The sequence below is a fragment of the Rhamphochromis longiceps genome, linkage group LG13 (genome assembly GCF_057381845.1).
Source record: "Rhamphochromis longiceps isolate RC_006_pf linkage group LG13, R_longiceps_female_GT1.1, whole genome shotgun sequence".
In the NCBI taxonomy this organism is placed as follows: Eukaryota; Metazoa; Chordata; class Actinopteri; order Cichliformes; family Cichlidae; genus Rhamphochromis; species Rhamphochromis longiceps.
Genome location: NC_140569.1, coordinates 28,593,116 through 28,606,921, shown reverse-complemented (window position 1 = coordinate 28,606,921; position 13,806 = coordinate 28,593,116). Strand labels below are relative to the sequence as shown.

At 41.5% G+C, this 13,806-nt stretch overlaps 1 protein-coding gene across 1 annotated transcript in view; it reads left to right on the top strand.

The window, feature by feature from the left end:
* The window catches only part of LOC146656051 (uncharacterized), a 32,486-nt gene that overhangs the window by 588 nt on the left and 18,092 nt on the right, over nt 1–13,806 (top strand). The window contains exons 2-8 of the mRNA XM_085427651.1: nt 6,267–6,322; nt 6,411–8,489; nt 9,158–9,280; nt 9,420–11,405; nt 12,285–12,418; nt 12,841–13,008; nt 13,214–13,393. Coding sequence (XP_085283777.1) covers nt 6,267–6,322; nt 6,411–8,489; nt 9,158–9,280; nt 9,420–11,405; nt 12,285–12,418; nt 12,841–13,008; nt 13,214–13,393 — 4,726 coding nt within the window. The remainder of the gene's footprint in view (nt 1–6,266; nt 6,323–6,410; nt 8,490–9,157; nt 9,281–9,419; nt 11,406–12,284; nt 12,419–12,840; nt 13,009–13,213; nt 13,394–13,806) is intronic.

Here is a 13,806-nt window from a genome sequence, read left to right as displayed (position 1 = left end):
ACCAGGAGGAGTGAGAAGGGTCGCTCTATAACCTTTTACAAAACCTGCTTTTGAATGAATTAAATTCATAAATATATTTTGCATCATTTTTACAATCTGGGAGCAAATAAAGTTTGAAAAATACAATGTGGTTTTTTATAGAGGTGGGAAGTACAAATTCTACATTACTGTACTTTCCTTGAGTATTTATCTTTAGGTAATTTTACTTTTACTTCCAACACTTCAGCTTAAATATCTTTACTTTCTGTATGCATTTTTTCCACCTCTGGCTTTCACAGAGGCTTATATGTTGCACTATTTCTTAGAAGGCTGCCACTTATTTTGGTCTTTTTTCCTTTTTCTTTTTGCAGCTAAACAAAGAAGATATAATATGTTCACAAGCCTGTCTCTTTTACTTTGGGCTGTGTAGGGAATATCTGTTTCCATGTTTAGAGTCTTTGTGCTGTGCTAAGCTAATCAAGTACAGCTTGACATGAGACTGGTATTTTTTTTTAAATAAACCTTTTTACTCACAGAAAGTGTAGAGTACGGAAGAGCAGACCAATTAAAAAAAATCAGAGGACATAAAGTTTTAGCAAGACTGAGAGCGTTCGTGGCAACGGACTTCTTATTTGTCATTTGTTAAAGCAGGACTCCCCCTTAAACAAGATTAATATGATTTACACTAGGCGTGCCCATATTGATGCAACTGGAGTCAGCCTCAGTACTGACTGTCCATCCAGAACCTTCTCCTGAGACACAGACAATAGTGTTGCATGCCCTGGAGACAGTCTTAACATTTAGATGGTAATCTGAGCAGAAGAAACGGGATTGTTGGTATTATTCTCATAATTTAGCTCAGCTGTACTCTGGGTGAGTCATTTCCCATAAAAATGCTTTGGTGGCGGGAAAACTACATGACATTATGCCAAGAAGATTTTAAACTAAAGCCCTCACCTCAAAACTAACTCACAGTTGAAACTCTGAGTTTAATTTATCAACTATAGTTACATATGTAAAAGGAGCCAATACTTATGTTTCCTGTGATAGGTGTTCATATTAAAAAGGTCAAAGTTTAAAATACTGAAAACCTGAGCAAGTGTATTTGTTGGGTCTGTCTAGCACAGGCCCACTGCTGAAACAAGACAATTTAAAAACACAGCAAAAGCATTGAACACTGCTGATGTTATGAACACTCTATACACGAGTCAAGATGCAGAAAAACTGCTCACGGAAACGCTGCACACTCCAGTTATCACAGTTATCATAGTTCTGTTTCCCTCTCTTTGATGAGTTCTCAGCCAGCTCTCGATCTGATAATGTGTAGCTTGCTAATCAGCTCAGAAGAGACCACAACGCAACCTCACACAGTGGTTGCGTGCTTTGCCCACAGTGGCAAAGACCTGCACTTTCATATTCAATTCAGCTTCTCCATCAAGTAGTTTTCAGCCGCTTCATACAGGGTTCAGCATATTAGTTGTTTTCGCAGGTGTGCTCTATATCTCAACAACGGCTCATAATAAGACGACAGTCTTTCAAACAGGTCAAGTGCCTCTATGCACATCATTAGTTAAAATATTTACCTATATCACTTCACCTCATATGTCATTGTACTGAATTTGAGCAACCCTAAGCTTAATGCAGATTACTTTTAACAACTGACACAGACGTACACAAACAACACAAACAGGCCTATAACTTTCCCCAGCCTGCGTGAACCCGCACGGCCGTTGAGCTCCTGGACTCGCGTGTACCCGCGCAGTCACTGAGCTGCACCTGCCTGCGTGAAACCGCACGGCATAGGCGTTGCTCTCTTTCCTTTATAAGCCTGCGATTAACCGCACGGCTCAGGTCCGCGTGAACCCGCGCAGCTACAGCGCTCTTCTTTGTACAGTACTTACTTGGTGCTGTTCTTGCATTAATCTCGAATCCCGTCAATCACCATCCAGCGAGGAGAAAAAACAGACAGCTAATCCACCGGCCCGATGACAAATTCTCACGTCTCGGGACTTTACTACAGGAACTTCTATACGTCCTGGCTGACGTCTTTCGGCGTGTCTCTTTTTCCCCTCGGTGGATGTCAATTCTAGGGATCTGGCATCGAAGGACCAATTAATGTTGGGTCTGTCTAGCACAGGCCCACCGCTGGAACGAGACAATTTAAAAACACAGCAAAAGCACTGAACACCAAGTAGGCAAAGTTCTTCTTGTTACTCATGCATGAGGGAGACCTGCCTGGAGCCAAGTGTCGTTGCACCACTTGACCTCCGTCAGACTCTCAGCCAGGTTCCCCATAGCACTCCTTTTATTGTGGTTACATGAATATGCATAGGGTCATTAACACATAACATCTTACATAGGTATACATGTGAACAAAGAATACTGAGTGTGTGTGTGTGTGTGTGTGTGTGTGTGTGTGTGTGTGTGTGTGTGTGTGTGGGGGGGGGGGGGGGGGGGGGGGGGGGTCAGAGTGTGACCCAATAAAGACTTCCCTAAACCTGCTGGTCTGGAAGTCCAACAGTTCATCTAAACAAAAGGCACTTAGACTAAAACAGATATAGCTACGTTTATCCTACCATAAGACAATAAGAGAAGGTACGACCACTTCCCATGCTCCCAGAGTGCTCTCTAATGCACACAAAGTTTGCAGACTATCAAGGATCAAACCTCTACCAATCTACAACTAATTATAAAACTCTAAGCATATATGGTTAAATATTTCTAAGCATAAATGACAATCAACAATACAAAACCTAACAGTATTCACAACCAATTTATGTGAGCTGAAAAAACAGAAATTAGTGTGTTTAAAACACTCTAATACTTTCTCCATTTTTTGATTTGCATACTATCAGTGATAGGAGATACCTCCAATTCAATCCAATTCAATTCAGTTTTATTTATATAGCGTAAAATCACAACAACAGTCGCCTCAAGGCGTTTTATATTGTACAGTAGACCCTATAATAATAGATACAGAGAAAACCCAACAATCATATGACCCCCTATGAGCAAGCACTTTGGTGACAGTGGGAAGAAAAAACTCCCTTTTAACAGGAAGAAACCTCCAGCAGAACCAGGCTCTGGGAAGGGCGGGGCCATCTGCTGCGACTGGTTGGGGTGAGAGAAGAAAGACAGGATAAAGACATGCTGTGGAAGAGAGACAGCGATTAATAACAAGTGTGATTCAATGCAGAGAGGTCTATTAACACATGTTGAGAGAGAAAGGTGAATGAAAGGGAAAAATTCAGTGCATCATGGGAATTCCCCAGCAGCCTACGTCTATTGCAGCATAACTAAGGGAGGATTCAGGGTCAGCTGGTCCAGCCCTAACTATATGCTTTAGCAAAAAGGAAAGTTTTAAGCCTAATCTTAAAAGTAGAGATAGCGTCTGTCTCCCGAATCCAAACTGGAAGCTGGTTCTGTCAAGGTTGGCTGAAAAAGAAGCCAAACGCTGGACTTTTAGAATGGAGAAAGTGTGTTTATTTACAGAGAAAACAGTGCCAGTAATCCACAGTGTGTGCTCTCCCAATTCCCCGTGCTGTGATTCCTCTCCGTGATGCGTGGTACTGTTTCGTCCTCCTCAGTGCTGTGTTCAACAGTGTGCTGCTCCCTCCACACGTTTGCGTAATCACCCTGGAAACAAGAGATGCCACGATGAGTGCCGTCCCATCCACCGACAGACAAAACACATCAACTATTCCAACAAGAGAGTAACTGAAAACACGATTATACAAGCTGAGCACTAACTGTATTTCTAGATTAATAATCCTGCGCTGAGTAGAGCTCCTTGATTAGGCAGATCAGCAACAGGTGAGTGATTGTCACAGGTGTGGCTGGCTCCAAGGCAGGGACTCTGCAGGCCTGGTGGGGCAGCAAAGCTGACATAACAACACACAGGGAAATGAGGAACCAGGAGCAGATCGCACCACAACCATAAATAATTAAGAAAGACGAATAAAACTCATAATATTCATTCAACTCAAAAATAACACATGATCCCTGGGTCACAGACTCAGACCCATGACAGGTTCCACAGAAGAGGGGCCTGAAAACTGAAGGCTCTCCCTCCCATTCTACTTTTAAATACTCTGGGAACAACAAGTAGGCCTGCAGAGCAAGAGCGAAGTGCTCTAATAGGGTGATATGGTACTATGAGGTCATTAAGATAAGATGGGGCCTGATTATTTAAGACCTTGTATGTGAGGAGCAGGATTTTGAATTGAATTCTGGATTTAACAGGAAGCCAATGAAGGGAAGCCAAAACAGGAGAAATCTGCTCTCTCTCTCTAGTCCCTGTCAGGACTCTTGCTGCAGCATTTTGGATAAACTGAAGGCTTTTCAGGGAGTTTTTAGGACTTCCTGATAATAATGAATTACAGTAGTCCAGCCTGGAAGTAATATGATCTGCACCAAGTCCCAGTAATTAAGGAGGTTTTTTAGACCTCAACCAATCAGCAAATAATACCGGCTGACAATATTGCCTGCCATTGTTAGCTATTTGCCATTTTATCGGCGTTGCAATTTATCAAAGTTAAAAAATGGTTTTAAAGTAAAGAAGAGATGAGAAAAACACATTTTAACTATTTTATGAGGGTTGCACAGTCTTGATCGCCTTTTTTTGAATAATGGAGACATTTGAACTCTCATTCAGCAGCCTCGCCCAGTTTTAATGCGACTTAAGGAGAGTTCCTGGTATTTAGCCTGTAATGAGGTTGTCCTCTCCACTCACATTAATACAGCATTTTCAAATGCTCAAGACATAAAGACACAGGAATATTTATTTTACTATGTAATGCATGTTACATAGTGTTACACAGTAACATGCATTACAACAAAACAAAAAAACAGCAGACTTCCTTTACTTGACTTCCTTTAATATGTAAAATCAATATTCCGTGGTGTTAATACCAGTGTTTGAAATGCCACAAATACAACTACCCAGCTGCTGAGCAATCGGTGATAAGTGCAAGTGAGTAGTTTAAAAGAAAACATATAACAAAGGTTATAAAAAACGGTTCTAATTTTGTGTGTCCAAATAAATTTTAAAAAGTTGTCTCATATATTGGAATATAGTACTTTTAAATCCCCAAATACTGGTATCCAAAATCCATTAAAAATCCTATAGCTGTCAGCTGTAATTACTTTTAACCTTTAATCATGCAAAGGAAGTAGAAAATATGGCAGTGGAATGGCGAACTGTGTTTCTTTCAGTTTACAACACAAAGAGGATGAACAGGTCAGGTAAATTAAAAAAGAACCTAAAACAAAACCAAAAAACAAATGAATAAATAACAAAAGTGCTTCACTTTTTTCATTTTGTAAATCAGGATTATCAGAGCAGAGCATTGTAATTACCTTAATTTCTTATTACTTCTCTGAAGTCAACAAAAAACTGAAAATTTTGTCATCATAATGCCGAAAATTATAACGTCATCAACAGAAATGATTTTTGCTTTTTGATCTTTAATACCATCAGCCAGTTTGTGCAGCACATGACATTTTTTCAGACGCCAAATAACTGCCAGATCTTACAAGTCCACAAAATCGATTTCTCATTGTGAGACAAAAGACAAATTAATCACACAAAGACCTTTAATCGGGTTTGGGGCGTTTATTTTTAGGTGAAATGAAATATTTGCTTTAAATATAAAACTCAATGTCTTCATTTATGGTAAAACCAGGTTGGAATATTTAGGCATGCTATGTCTTAGAAAGTGTTACGATTACTTTGACATTTCTTTTATTAAGTGAATGCATTAACTATAGGAGATCTAATTTCATGGTATGATGTAGCCATAGTATATTTTTAGGAACTCAACAAAAACATGTTTTTTCTTATTGCAAACGACAGTCCTACTTAGATGGTGAGTCAAGATAACCCCATAGGTTTATTTGTGTTAAATCGACCGTAACAATGATGATGAGTGATGAAAGTAGGCCTGTAAGTAGAGTAAAAAAGGTAACACATGCTCTCTGGTTACAAAAGCCTAGTTACACACCAAAGCTTGACAAACAAACCTGGATGACATTTCACCTCACTCTACATAAGGTAGAAACTGAGGCCACTTGGGTATAACATGGGTGTTTATCTGTACTTAGAGAGCTATAAAATGTCCAAGTTGGATGAAATTCCTCTCTCCTTACCTTTGTATACCTTTGTATGTACTCTTCTTGTTTATCCATTGTCCAAGAAGAGTACAGAATGTTTCTAGAAAAAGTATATTGTTGCATATGCTACTTTAAATAGTTATGTTCCCATAATTTTCTTTTCTTTGCCTTCACAGGTTTTCACTTCTGTGGCTGTTCAGTCTATTTGCAGTGCTGGATTACTGCGGTGCAGGTGTCAGACTTCTGCATAATACTTTCAGGTGACACATGATCAGGTGCATCTTCTTTCAAGCTCATTTCTTGTCTTTATGTCTTTTCAGTTGATCTGAGGGACTGTGAGGGAGCAGGCAGCAAATGTAACCCCAACGCTGACTGTATAAGGATCAGTAACACCTTTACCTGTGTGTGTAGAATGGGCTACCAGGGCGATGGTCTGACGTGCAGCGACATCGACGAATGTGGCAGTGGCTTGAACAACTGCCACAAACAGGCAGACTGCACCAATACCTTAGGCAGCTATAACTGTGTCTGCCGCAGTGGATACACTGGAGATGGTACAACCTGCGAGGACGTAGATGAGTGTCAAAGAGACAACGGGGGTTGCCATGAATATGCCCTCTGTACTAACTTTGAGGGAGGACGAAAATGCCAGTGTAAAAGTGGCTTTAGTGGTAACGGCTTTCAGTGTACTGATATTAATGAATGCACAACACCGAATATTTGCCATTGGAACGCCACCTGCACCAACACCCCAGGGTCTCACGTCTGTGCCTGTAATCCTGGTTATAAGGGCAATGGAAAGTACCTATGTCTGGATGTAGATGAATGCTCAGAGACTCCAAATGTGTGTGCTTCTGGACGTGGCTACAGAGGTTGTAGAAACCTGCCTGGATCCTACAGTTGCGTATGCAGCCCTGGCTTTGAAAATATTGGAAGGAATTGTGTGGACATCGATGAATGTGCCGCTAGCACCTGCAGCCGTTTTGCAGATTGTGAAAACAGCTTAGGGTCATACACGTGTACTTGCAAAAGTGGCTTTGCTGGGAATGGGCTGACATGCGTAGACATAAACGAATGCAATGGAAACAATGCATGTGACCCCAGGGCGGTGTGCATCAACAGGATGGGCAGTTATGAGTGCTCTTGTCCAGTTGGTTTTCTTGGAAACGGAAGACAGTGTAACGACATAAATGAGTGTGAAAGAACTAACATCTGTCCTTCTACCACTACCTGTGTGAACACTGGTGGCTCGTACTACTGTGACTGTGGCCGCGGCTTTATCTTTAATAACTCCCAGTGCATTGACGTGGATGAGTGCGTGCCCGGCCGCTGCAGCCCCTACGCAACCTGCACGAATTCACCTGGGTCCTTCTCTTGTCAGTGCTTGGAGGGATACAGGGGGAACGGTTTTACCTGTGAGGATGTGGATGAATGCTCGCAGGCTAAGCAGTGCCACACCAGTGCTCTGTGCATTAACCTTCCAGGCTCCTACAACTGTACTTGTCAGGTGGGTTATTCTGGAGATGGGATACAGCAATGCAGGGATATAAATGAGTGTTTGGTGGATAACGGAGGTTGCAGAAACAAAGCTACGTGTGTCAACAATCAGGGATCCTTTTCATGCCTGTGTCAGCCTGGCTACGTCTTGATTAACCGTACTCTTTGCCAGGATATAAATGAGTGCAAGGAATTGAAGAATCCCTGTGGCGTGAATGAAGAGTGCAATAACACCGACGGGGCGTACCAGTGTCCATGCCGGGTTGGGTACTACCGCCCTGGTAGCAACATGAATTGCATCGATATTGATGAGTGTAAAGACAACCCATGTCATGTCCATGCCACGTGTATCAACACGCAAGGCTCATACACCTGCACCTGCAAGAGTGGCTTTGTAGCAAACGGCACTCAGTGCGTGGATGCAGACGAGTGTTCTCAGAAGGATATATGCCACGCACGAGCAAACTGCACTAACCTAATAGGGAACTTCTTATGCACTTGTCAGGAGGGTTTCAGGGGCGATGGCTTCTTCTGTCAGGACGTGGACGAATGCTCCATCTCTAATACAACCTGCCCCGCTTTCTCAACATGTATCAACTCGGCCGGTTCTCACGTCTGCTCATGTTTGAATGGTACAGTGGCCTTTAATAACACTTGTGTGCCACCCAGCCCACTGTGTGACCCTGCGTGCGACAGTCGCGGCCTGTGCCACCGTTCACCAACTGGATACCAGTGCGTTTGTGACCTGGGCTACACGGGCAATGGACTGACTTGCTCCGACATAGACGAGTGCCAGAGGGAAAATGTTTGTCCTCAAAATGAAATGGAGTGTAAAAATATCCCAGGATCATTTTCCTGCACCTGCAAACAGGGCTACACTCTCAATGGAACTCAGTGTGTCGGTAAAACAAACTTTTCATATGTCTCACAATTACTCTGTCAAGGCATGTTTAACACTTTATTATAAAGTTAACAAAACAAAATTCTCAATAATATAAATGCGTATCTCTCATATACGGTTTGATTGGGCTTTTTATTCAAACTGTTTAAGAAACCAGGCTTAATACTGATTAACAAACCACCCGCTCTTCCTGGATCCAGAATAATGAGTTACTTCATTTATAGTATTCATTTCCTAATATTTGTTTTAACCTCCTAAGACCTGGCGTCCAATGTGGACATCACATTTTGGGTTGTCTAGACTAAAATACAAAATTTTGCTCTACAAGGGCCTGATATACACTTACAAGGACGTTATACCGCCACTCTTCTATCTGAATTTAAAGCGAACATCCTTATATGCGGATCGAATTTTTCTCAGAAACAAAAATCAGGTTAAAAAAAAATCACATAATTCTTTGTTTTTACATTCATCAGGTCCCAATCAGCCCAAATAGCAAAGAGAAATTAAAAATGCATGCCATGGAAGAGTTTGTGTCTTAGGAGGTTAAACTTATATGTATTTTATCTCACTTCTAGATTAAAGTTTGCATATAACATTTTTTTAATCTATATTATTTTCCTTTTTTTTCTACCCTACCTTACACCTCATTTCCTGTTACCTTTGTAGATGTGAACGAATGTGAGACAGGTCAACAGGATTGCAGTGAATTTGCTAAGTGTGTCAACACAGTGGGCAGCCATTCCTGTTTCTGTCTCAGCGGTTTTATGGGTGATGGAAAAAACTGCTCTGGTAAGTAATAAATCCTCATTTAACCTTCAATTGGAAAAATTGGTTCTTTTGCACCAATCAGTGGACTTTCTTTGAGCTTTTTTTTTAGCACCATTCGGAGCTGTTTCGCTGACACTGTCCCATTTTGGATAAATTATAGACTTCGATGAGTGCCAAGGCCAAAACGAAGGATGCCACCCAGCTGCCAGCTGCACTAACACACCTGGATCATTCTCCTGTGTCTGCCCACTTGGCATGGAGGGAAATGGCTTTGACTGTCAGGATGTGAACGAATGCCAGGAGAATAGTACCCTGCCACACAACTGCAGCGCCTTAGCTTTATGCCTCAACACCAACGGATCCTACCGCTGCCAGTGCAAGCATGGATACCAGGGTGATGGCTTTGTGTGTGATGATGTGGATGAATGTCAGCTGGTCACAGCCTGTAGCAAGAACATGACGTGTAGCAACATTCCCGGATCGTACACCTGTTCATGTATCTTGGGACGGGAGTACAACAAGGGAACATGTGTGAATGAAACAACCTGCCTGAACGCTAGTGCCAACTGCCACCCACTCGCCAAGTGCCTTCCACATGAGGGTTCCTTCTACTGTCAGTGTGCAGATGGTTATGAAGGAACAGGAACTGACTGCTGGGATGTGGATGAATGTGGCAAACTACAGCATCAAATCTGTCCTGCCTTCTCCAACTGTTTCAACACAAATGGTTCCTTCATCTGCACATGTTGGAGTGGTTTTCAAGACAACGGGACGCACTGTCTGGATATAGATGAATGTGCGATGGGTGACTTCCCTTGCCCTGACAACAGTACCTGTACTAATCTAGAAGGGAGCTACAAATGTACCTGTGACCCTGGTTTTACAAGGAATGGCACTCTGTGTGTGGACATAGACGAGTGCTCACTTGGCCTTACTCTGTGTCCTAAATTTTCCAACTGCTTAAACACAATTGGATCTTCTTTTTGTAAATGCTGGGAAGGTTACCGAGGAAATAGCACTGTCTGCGAGGAGATCAATGAATGCCTAGATAACATTACCTGTCCGGAACATAGCAGGTGTATCAACACCAATGGTAGTTACCTGTGTCCTTGTGACAGAGGATTTTCCAGTGTCGATAACTTGTGCGTGGACATTGATGAATGTAGTAACAAAGAACTAGGGGAGCTTTGCACCAATGGAACATGTGTCAATGCTATTGGCTCATATTTCTGTGAATGTGTCGAAGGATTCTGGAGTAACAATACGGAATGTGTAGATGTGGATGAGTGCTCAAACTCTTCAGTGTGCCAGCCCCATTCCACATGCGTCAACATCCACGGGTCTTACGACTGCCCCTGTAATGAAGGGTTCAAACTGAATGGTACTGAGTGCCAGGACGTGGATGAGTGTCAGGAACCAGAAAACAGCCAGTGTCCAGAGCACTCATTTTGTAACAACACCATAGGGTCCTTCCTCTGTCGGTGCTCTCCGGGGTACAAAGCCATTAGCTCAGGCTGTGAGGATATAAATGAATGCAAAGACACCAACGCCTGCCGCTTTGACCAAGTTTGCAAAAACCTGCCTGGATCATACAGCTGCTCTTGCCCATTGGGATATCATGAAGAGAAGCTGGCATGTGTTGACACCGATGAATGCAAGGATTCACCTTGTCACCCAGTGGCACATTGCTTGAACACACCTGGATCTTTTTCATGCCACTGCCCAACAGGTTTCAATGGAAACGGCTCCTGGTGCAGAGACGTGGATGAATGCGCTGCCTTGAGTAAACCATGCCACCCTCTTGCTCACTGTCACAACACCCCAGGCTCATTTGTTTGTATATGTATGCCAGGGTTTATGAGTTTGGGGCCATTGTGTGTGGATATTAATGAATGCAATGCCATGAATGGGAATTGTCACTCTGCTGCCACATGTATCAACAATGTAGGAGGTTTTAAATGCTCGTGCAATCAGGGCTGGAAACCCACCAATGACAACGGTCATGGAAAAGAAGGATGTGCAGACTTGAACGAGTGTGCGTCACTCCATCCATGTCGTGGGGAATCGTCCTGTATTAACCTACCAGGGTCTCATACCTGCTCCTGTCTGAGAAACAGCACATTATGCAGAAGGATAACTATGACGGGTTGGCTATGTCTTAGTTAATCACCTTAATAATTATACACTGATGTTTGTGTTTGAAATGTGAATATTTTCTTATTTTACGTTCTCAAAACTTTCTTTTGGTCAAATTATGCATTATCTAAACAAAAGGTTTTCACTGTGCTACAAGCATCTATTAGACCTGCTGGCAAGCTAAATTTGGAAATTCTATTTGAAGCTGTCACAATCACTTCAAAAACAGCCTGCAAATAATGCTAAGCCTTGAAATTAATTCATGTAACTTCATTAAAATATATCGTGTAATTAAAAAGGCGTTTGTTAGTATACCTGCGTTGCCTTACTGATTAAGCTAACATTCCTGCAAAATGAGAAAACAAAACGAAAACAAAAAACAAAGAAATAAGAAAACCTTACCTTTATTTACACGTTTTCAGTCGATGGTTGTGGATTCAAAGTGCTTCCTTATATTACCACTGAGGTGGTTAAATATGTTTATCTAACACAATGTAGATTAGGCTGCTAGCTGAACGTAGTGTTTTCATTGGGAGAAACACTTCGTCACTCATCCAAGTGACTCCTTCAGTCCTCAGTGGAGACTTGGATCAGTGACAAACACTACCTTCAGATTAAAAGAATCAACTTTATGTACCTTTCTGTCGTTTCTGGATGATTGAGCATGCTTTAAGAAAGTTTTCAGCATGTTGTATTAGCAAAAAGGACAATAGTCTAGCTCACAGCATGTTGGGGTAGCAGCAAAGCTCAGTCGGATTACTTTTAATGACACATAAACAATCAAAACAATAATTGTGCATGTTTACAGCAAACTGATTTGGATAGTTGATGACTTTAATATGTTCACATTAAAATGTAACTTATTAATTTTCTGTTATTCCCCCCACAGAGGGAAATCTGTTTCCCTATGGAGATGATGTCGGGGATAATGAAGTAAACATAGACACAGAAGATGGAAATTCTCCATATATCACACCACCAATGGGCTTCCCCTTCATGGGGAAATTGTACGACAGAATTTATGTGAGTTCTTACTACGATTATCTATAAATACTGGAACAAAAGTGCCCAATTTATTATAATGTTGTAGAACGTTCCTTCAAAGTAGCAGCAACTAATGAGTAAATCGTGATGCAAATGCAGTAATATAATAGAAACAACACATTTCAGAAACGAGAATGACATTTTCTTACTTATACATTTGTTGAATTACGCATACTGTACATGCAATGTACTAATTGCAGCAGGGTATTAGCCACAAAATATGCAAATAATGTAGATTTTACTTAAAGGTTTACAGCAGTGGGAGTTCTTGCACTCAGCTCTTTATAATGAAGTAAATATAGTGAGGAGAGCAGTAAAATTAGCCATAAATATCGAGTTTCATAGGAGAAGATTGGTATTTTAATGTGTGTCTGATATTGTCTCTCCTTTTGTTTTCTTAGTTTTCTGATAATGGGCTTGTCCAGTTTCAATCTGTTGTTGAGAATGAGCAGTATCTCCTCCCGTCTCCTTTCGCCAGTGGTTTCCCTGACCACATGAACTTGACTTTGTTAGCTGTGTTCTGGGATGATGCAGACCTCACTCAAGGGAATGGACGGCTCCTCTATCAGGTTCAATGCCATCAGATGTCATTGTTGAGCTAGGATCAAAATGACTTTTGAAGTTCATTTTACATGATTTTGTTTGGTTGAAACAATAAAGTAAAACCGAGACAAAGAACAACCTAGTTTTCTTTTAAAGAGATACAGCTTACAGAGCAAACTCACCACGGTGTACTTGCTTTGTTTTAATACTCCCTTTCTTGTTAAATGTTAGGAATACCACACACGGAATGTGTCAGATGTCTACTCCCAGGTAGTGGTTAATCGTACGGCTGAGGAAGTAACAAAATTTGAGCACCTGAAAAACAAGCCAGCTTTTACCCCTGCCTGGATCCTCAAAATCACCTGGGACGATGTGATGCCTGTCTCCTTCCAGAAGGTCAGCTTCTCAGAGGTGAGTGTCAGCCAACACTTGCATTCTTATTTTATATGGACATGTCACACAAACATTGCATATGGTCATAATCAGTAGTTTCATAAGAAGGCAAGATAAAAAGAGCAAAAGTGGGTTTTGATGTTAATGATGTTTGTAAAAGTTTTGCTTTATTATACTATTTTCAAAACTACCAAACTCCGTCTCACAACAATGCATCAACATGCTTTTTTGTGTGTGTGTTTTTTTACTATAATACTGGGCTAAATATGTTCACATTCATAGTGTTTACTGGAAAAGTTAATGACCAGTTTATAATCTGAACCTCTGATTCAGGCTCTACCTGTTCCTGAAAGCTCTTATGTACCAGTTCCAGTAAAAGGTTTGATTGAGCAGGGAGTGCAACTGGTTACTTGTCAGATTGACCTCATTTA